The sequence below is a fragment of the Candoia aspera genome, chromosome 3 (assembly GCF_035149785.1).
Source record: "Candoia aspera isolate rCanAsp1 chromosome 3, rCanAsp1.hap2, whole genome shotgun sequence".
Lineage (NCBI taxonomy): Eukaryota > Metazoa > Chordata > Lepidosauria > Squamata > Boidae > Candoia > Candoia aspera.
Window position 1 is genome coordinate 155,387,548 of NC_086155.1, and position 8,247 is coordinate 155,395,794.

General features: G+C 36.7%; 1 protein-coding gene across 1 annotated transcript; it reads left to right on the top strand.

Annotated features, from left to right (window-relative positions):
• Window positions 1-352: 352 nt before the first annotated feature.
• MC2R (melanocortin 2 receptor) lies at window positions 353-1,315 on the top strand. The gene has a single exon (XM_063297242.1). The coding sequence runs from the start codon at window positions 356-358 to the stop codon at window positions 1,313-1,315; it is 960 nt and encodes a 319-aa protein (XP_063153312.1). The 5' UTR covers window positions 353-355.
• The last annotated feature ends 6,932 nt before the right edge of the window (window positions 1,316-8,247 follow it).

The following is an 8,247-nucleotide window of genomic DNA, read 5'->3' on the forward strand; positions in this document are numbered from 1 at the left end:
GAATTCAGATAAAACAATCCCTTTCAAACATTTTGTTTACACAGGAAGGTGATGTCAAGCGGGCAGGATTGTGCAGCTGTGTGTGCATCCAACGCTGCTCTTAGGGATGAGACCAATGCAGGCCATTTGATACCCCAGTATATATTGCAATTCAAGAATAATGCACGAGGAGGGCTATTACTAATCAGTCAGCTCATAGCAACTCTCCCAGATCTAACTGAAGTGATTTCACCATAATAAGATGTTCAGCTTGACATATCTGCAGTTAAGTAATCAAGCCAGAGTGAATAACTGTCATACATTTCTCTCTACCCACCCGCCCCGCCCCCGTCCCCAAATCAAAAAGGTTAAGAAGATGAAGACCAACACAGATTCTGAAATAAGACGACTTCTGGAGCAGACAAGCATTCATGTCTTTGAAAACAACAGTGAGCAATCTCTGAACGTCTCTGACTGTATGAAAATTGCTGTGCCAGAGGAAATCTTCTTCACCATTGCTATAGTAGGAATCCTGGAAAACCTGCTAGTGCTCATTGCAATAGGGAAGAATAAGAACTTGCATTCCCCCATGTATATTTTCATTTGCAGCTTAGCTGTTTCAGACATGCTAGGAAGTTTGTACAAGACTCTGGAGAATATCATCTATATCATATTTTGCAAAATGAGATACCTTCCATGTCATGGAAAGATGGCAAGAACTCTGGATGATATAGTAGATTTCATGTTTATTTTATCTTTGCTGGGATCGATTTTCAGTCTCTTGGCCATTGCTGCTGATCGATATATCACCATATTCTATGCGCTGCGTTACCACAACATCATGACTCAAAGGCGTGCTTTGCTGATTTTGCTAGTAATTTGGGCATTCTGTGCTGGGAGTGGCATAGCAGTAGTGATTTTCTCCCATGAGATTGCCACTATTGTATCTTTCACAGCTCTATTTTATTTTATGCTCATTTTTATCCTCTGCCTTTACATCCATATGTTTCTGCTTGCCCGTTCCCATGCCATAAAGATTGCCCTGATGCCTGCAAGTTCGGTCCACCAGAAAGCTAACATGAAAGGAGCCATTACATTAACAGTATTACTTGGTGTTTTTCTCTGCTGTTGGGCTCCCTTTGTTCTTCACATGCTTCTAATACGTTTTTGCCCTGAAAACCCTTACTGTGTTTGTTACTTGTCCATCTTTCATGTGAATGGTATGTTAGTCATGTTCAATGCTGTTATTGATCCCATGATTTATGCATTTCGAAGCCCAGAACTGAGAAGTACTTTTAAAAGATTGTTCTGCTGCTGGCAGCCAAGCTGGGTTTAGCTACTAGAAATGCAAAACTCCGGGGAGCAATTTATCATGTAGGATCCCAAGGATTCTAAAGGATCTAGACATGCAGATTATCAATGCTGCTCCTCCAAGTTTAACATCTGTAATTAGACCACCGTCAGACACAGGCCTCATTCAGGTCTTCGCACATATGGCATTACAGCTGAAGCAGCTATATTATTTATTGGTGATGAACAAATGTGTTTTCTCTAACCATCCAAGAAATTATTTGAGATAGTTCAGTTATTTATCCTTTATTCTATCCAGCTAGCATTAAGATTTTGCTTTAATCTGTACACTGCACTATACGAATTGGGTTGCAGAGTTTGATTTTTTTTTCTTTTGTTTTAGTAGAGTTCCATCTCCCTCTTATAAAAGACAATGTACATAATTGATTTGAAAAATCAAAGAAAATAGCCTGAATACAGCTAACTAGTACCCAGGTTGCAGATCCCTAGTGGATGCTATAAACTAGGTCAACATTCAGGAAATATAAGAAGTATCTGCAAAATATAGTGACCAATAGTCATGACTGATATATCTTACCTCCATATACTAAGTCATCACCTCCCTCAGCACCAGTTTCTTGGGAACACACTGGGGTATGTATATTCATGTCCTGGTTGATATGCCATAGATACCAGAGAGGTCACTAAGGAAACAAGTTAATAGGCTAGATAAATTTTTTATCCCTCATAATGATGCCTTTCGATAAACAGGTGGCTACAAGTGACAAACATTATTTGTGTTGTGGTTCTTCTCTTTAAAAAGAATTAGTGCCTTAATTATCACCTCACTCTGGCCCAAGTATTGTTGCTGTTGTTATCATCATCATCATCATCCTATTTGCTTTATCTCTTCATTAAAATATCACAGGATTGATAACAGGAGTATTACAATGAACAAAATAGTAAATAAATAGCATCAATAAAATTGTTAACAACTAGTAAAACATAAACAAACTTCAGACTTACTATCGTATTTGTGTTGGAAGTCCTGGCAAATCCAGCATGCCTCATTAGCATGTGAATTAGCATGTAAATTGAGTTGTCCCACAATGCAACTCTGAGGAAGCTCCCACTTCCTCTTTCCCTCTTTCCCCTTCTTCCACTGATCAAGCAGGCAGCATGGATGCTGCTCTCTTCATCAGGGCCATATGCTTGGGCCTAAGTATTTAGAAAGAAAAGAAGAACAAAGGAACTTCATCTTTTCCACCAAGATGGATGTAACAGAACAACAAAGAATAAAGTCTGTAAGAATTCTTTTACTTATCTTAACCTAATCTGTCTAAGAGTGTGATTCTTTATGCTTGGGAGGACTGAATGTGTAAGATCAATAACCTGTGTTTCTCTGGCATTCTCACTGAAGCTATCTAAGATAATTTTTGTGTGTGTGTGCCAGCTTCTCAGCTGTGTTATTTCATATCCATTTCAGTGGTTCTAGCAGGCCACTAAATTGGCTTCAATTTGTTACTTCTTAGATGAACTGTAGATATATCAATATATTTTACAAACTAGCTGCTATATCCTTCTTAGATATCTGGAAGAGAAGAACCCAAGCAGAGAGAGAAAAAATGTGCCCAGACAAAACTATCTCAGTTATTTCAGGTTTTATTTGATTCATTTTAAAGCTGCCCAATTAACTAATTTGTTTTTAATATTTACTTTCTTCCTTTAAAATGATCATGAGAGACAGTAATAAATATTTTAAGATATAATGTTAAACTATGGCATGCTTTGTTAACAAAGTGGAATAATTTCTTTTAAGTCTTTAATTTTTAAATTGCAGCAGTAAGCAGATAAAAAGTAAATCTATAGGAAGCCAGTGGTTTTTAAATGAAATGTTAATAAATCTCTAACCTGCACTAAAATATATTCCTATGGTTTGTATTAATATTAAATTACTTTGTCTTGAAAATGTTTTTAACTTTCAGAACATTTCAGAAATTTCCAACATAAATTTGAAGTGCCTTTATACATGACATATACCAATGGTACATCATCTTATAAAAATTCTCTTTAAGATTATAACATAGTGTAAATTTCCATCCTTTCACCAACATATTTTCCCATTGTTCCATCTGTATATTATAACCAAAAATTTTAGCCCACTTTATCATACATTCTTTCACTTGTTGTTCTTCTGTTTCAAATTTCAGTAAAAGTTTATACATTTTAGCAATTACATGTTCATGTGTTAGGCTGACCATATGTCCCGTTTTGAACAGGACAGTCCTGTTTTTTTAACATTTCCAGACCATCCTGTCGTTTTAATATAAATGTCCATCTTGTCCCGTTTTCTTAAAAACCCTACTTAAAAATTTGAAAGTTCCATTGAACCTGTCAGAATGCAGTCTGACTTTGAGTGGAAGGAGGGGGAGCTCAACAGAAAAGGTGGGAAAAAAACTGCAGAGCTCAACCCGGTGGGAAACCTAAAAAGACAAAAACAGGATCAGCTGATAGGTGTGATCAAAGGGCGAGCTGATTGGCTCCTGCCTTGAAATGGCAGGAAGAAAAGAATGTAAAAGCACAGCCAGAGGAGGAACGGCTTGTCGGGGACAACCATTCACTAGACTCTCCAGCCCAGCCTTGCCTCTTGTGAACAAGGAATCCTAAGATTCCCAACCCGAGAAAACCGGAGAAGTTCCTGCCTGCCGATCCAACCCATCAACCAGCCCTGCCCCATTTTGCCATCCCCATGTCCCATTTTTAACCCCTTCCTGTTTTGCCATCCCAATGTCCTGTTTTTGTCTCAAGGAAATATGGTCAGCCTATCATTTGTATACAGTTCTATTTCAAACTCAGTCTTACAACGTTCAAAACCATAAATTATTTTTCCTACTTTAAATCTTCCTCATTATTGTAAATAAGAGAACTATTGACAACTATATCCCTCTGCCACCAGTTCTTCTCTTGATTTTATTTTACATTCCCCTTAACAAAAATCAAGTATCTCACAATAAGTTAGTCATTTGTGTTTGCTCATTATTTCTCATCTATAAAATGCTTCTTGTGCTGAGATCCACAAAGGTGTTTTCGGGCACAACTTGGATTTGTATCTATTCCATATTCTCAACATGGCATGTCTAACATAATGATTTTTAAAATCCTCATTAACCATGACTTTACTGTATCACAAATATCCATGCCACCCTGCTTCTGGTGGGAACATGGAGGTCTGAACAGCTGTGGTCACAGGCTCCATGAGCAGAACTGATAATGTGGCAATTTTGGGGGGCTCAGGCAGGTTTTTCCTGAAGCCCCAGAGCATTTTTCCAGAGAAAGGAAAACACTTGGAATTGCCTCATTTGTCGTCAGGAAGGCTGCTTGCAGCCAGAAATCTCAAACAGCATTTATGATCAACTGGTAAGAGCAGCCAGGAGGCTGGGGAGTCATCATTTCCAAGCTGTGTGTTAAAGGGACACTAAGACCAGCCACCCCATTTCTAAATCACCCAATTTATTTTTCTTTTAAGTATGTGTACCCTAAGAGAGGCTTTCTACAGCAAGGAGAAGTATGTTCTCTTGGTGCTTATCATTATATTTGTGATTAATTTCTTTAAACAATTTTTTTTAATTTGGATTTTGCTTCCCATCCAAACATTAGGAAGGTTGAGAGTACGTAATTGTATCCCTGTTGTTATTTTTGTACTAAATTTGAATATTTTAGCATTTCCCTACATGTTGAATCTGTGGGATTGAACTTTCAGCTTTCTGTTGCTACTTTCCCTGGGGAACTGCCTATTATCATACTTTCACTTGTGTAAACATGTTTCAGAATTTTCCTATTATCTCCCACTTTCACTGGTTAAGTACCTAGGAGGCACCATAATTTACTGCGTGAGACATGGAGGATTTCAATCAGACTTTCTCAGATTTTCATTGAGACTTTAAACAGATTCTTTTTGATTCCTGTCAAGTTTTTATGCAAGGCATTCAGGACATTGTGGAAGACATGAGGTCTAAAATGTGTCATCTGGTTGGGGATGTTGTGGAAGAAATTGAAGAGCTTAACAGCGATAGAAGTGTTTTTTCTAATGTCAAGATCGGGGCTTCTGTTGAAATGCTGGATAAAGATTGGATAGTTGAGTTGAAGAAATTAAAGGGAGAGATCGAGTTGCAAGTCATAAGTGAAATTGATCTTCTGATGGAACGGCATGGAAAAGAAGGGGTTATTATGTATGGGAGGCTTTCTGTTGAGAAGTCGGAGTTTTCAAGGGGGCAGTTGGGCTGTCTGATTTCTTTATGAAAAAAGCTCTGTGTGTATTGTGGGGATATGTAAATGCTCTGGTTTATTTTGAAGTGGGGTAAGGGTTGAAGAATATTTGTCTGGATTGCTTTTAGGGCTTGTTTGACTCCATTCATCTTTAATGATTTGGATTAAGATTAATAAGGTATAATAATAAATGCTTGATTTTAGGCTTAATATGATTAAATTATAATTATTGTATTATTAATTATAATGGCAGACATTTTATATGCTTTTTAGTTTGATTTTTATTATACTAGACAGAAGGTATAGAATAGTAGTAGGAAGGAAATAATTAAATAAGTGTTATCTTTGGGGGGAAGTTGATTAGGAGGTTTATATCTATACAGTATATATATTTCTTCTTTTTCTTTTAACATAAGGGGATGGAGCAAAGGTATTAAGTGATTTTTATAATGTGCCAATGGAATGATTTATAGAAATAATATGATTTTGGTTTAATATAGAGTAAGGGATTGATTATGGAAAATTTGTTGTATATCTTTGCTGTTAAAAGTCGGAAGTTACCTCTTCTTGTAATTGTTAAAAAAAAAAAAAATCTCTTGTGCTTTCACACTTTTTTACTTTTTTTTTATTTTTGTAGTTTTTTGCTTTTTTGTAATTTTTATCTTTGTCTTAAATCTAATAAAATTCTTATTAAAAAAATATCCATGCCACCCAAATCTCAGGTCAGGTTCTTCAAACTCCAAAAGCCTTCTATTTCTCAGCAACACCCACTCTTTCATCCATGGAGAACACAACTATTGAGCTGATTTCTTATAAACAGTATCTGGAGGCTGAAGCATTTGCTGAAGGGCCATAGAAAAGTGGTATTTTCAAGAAAACATTCTCTATCATCCATCATGTTTTAGCAAGACTTATGTACATACTATACCTAAGGGTGAGATCAGATACAACAGAAAGAAAATCAAACAGCTATAAATTTTGTGTTATATTCCTCACAGTGACAAATGAAATTTTTTAAATTGTATCTGAAGGTGAAAAAGTACAATAATGAAAAGGTCAGGAAACTGCTATTGATTTTCTTGCAGATTATGGAGTATGAAAGTATTTACTAAATTACTATCGGGCCATTTATTATAGCGCACCTCAGAAATTACATTCCCAGCATGACAGAGAATAGATTTTCATAGAGCATGGACAGCAATTCCTTATGAAAGCATTCAGTTTGTACCTCAAAATTCAGGCATTATTCTTTTATGTACCATAGCCATCATCTGTGAAGTTGTTCAACAGTTATTGACTGTGCCTTGTAGACTGCATAATTAAATTGTCTTTACACAGAGTTCTGAAAATTCTCATTATGGACTACTCAAAGTAATTAACCTCTGCCTGCTTTGAAGCAGAAGTACACCAATCAAAGTAATTAATCAAGTGACAGACAATGAATTTCAATTAGTTAAATGTAAGCATTCACTTGTAGAAAACATCTGCTGGTTGGGTAGTGGTGTAGGCATCCAAATGGGTATGTAGGATGGACTATTGCTCTGTATTGCTTTCAGTGATAAACATAGTCTGTTGGTGGCTCTTGCATGGGTTTGCCAATGAGCCATGGGGAAAAAAGGAAAGATTTATACTGGCTGAGCCAAAGACAAATGTAGAACCAGGAAAGAAAGCAGAGTCTTGTGAAAAGAGGACTAAATGTAAGGAATGGAACACTGGATTGTTGGAGGTCTCAGCAAATCAGCATGCCACATTAGCACGTGGATGAGTTTGTTCTAGGATGCAATTCTCTATGTGCTCCTGAAGGAAGTGTTTGTTGCCCCTCCCACATTCCTCCCTTCCTTCCTTCTTCCATCATCAGGGAATGAAGCACCATGCAGCTGCTCCTTCCATCTGGGTGCCATGCATGGGCCTAGAGTCAGGACTTTCTCCATGCAGCCTTCAGCAGCAATGAGGGCTGAGGGTTAATTCAGTTCAGGGAAAAGAAAGAAGAAGAACTATCATTTTTCTGGTGGATGTAACTGGACCAAATAAATGAGTAAGACTTCTTTTTGCTTACTTTTGAACCTACTTTGTCTAAGTGTGTACTTCTTTATGCTTGGGTGGGCTAAGTGTGTAAGATTAATAACCTATATTTCTCTAATGTGCTCATTAATGCTATTTTAGATATTCTTTTTCTGTGCATGCTTTTTTGCTGTATTAAGCTCTGCTCCATTCAGTGGTCCTAGCTGTCCACTAATGGCTTCATGGGTAACCATACCTCTTACCCAACTTTCTTTGAAAAGTGAGGATACTGAGACTAGAAAGGAAACTCTATTGGTTGAGTTTTAGAAATTGGTATTTTCAATCTATCTGGAATTTCCCTCTCCAAATAAAAAGGTCATGAACCTTTTATTACACCTGACCTCCAATAAAGGAATAGTTTATCCAGGAAATAGGTGAAAGTTAATTCAAAAACTATTATATTGTTTTGAAGACACAAACTAGATGCTATCATAATAAATTGCTGTCTACGCTCAATGAAAATCCATTCCTAATGGTTCTAGGACATTTTTATTCAGAAAATATGTATGTGTTAGATAAACACACCTACATCAAAAGACAATTTTTCATCACAGGAATCTACACTTCTTTGTGGGACCAAGTTTTATTTGAATTCCAAGGGTTCTGTCACATAAATGTATAATGAGGTAGTGGCTCCTAACAGAGAAATTA

What these genes read in the sequence shown, in the direction of transcription:
- MC2R (XM_063297242.1), top strand. Translation starts at nt 356, where the DNA reads ATGAAGACCAACACAGATTCTGAAATAAGACGACTTCTGGAGCAGACA.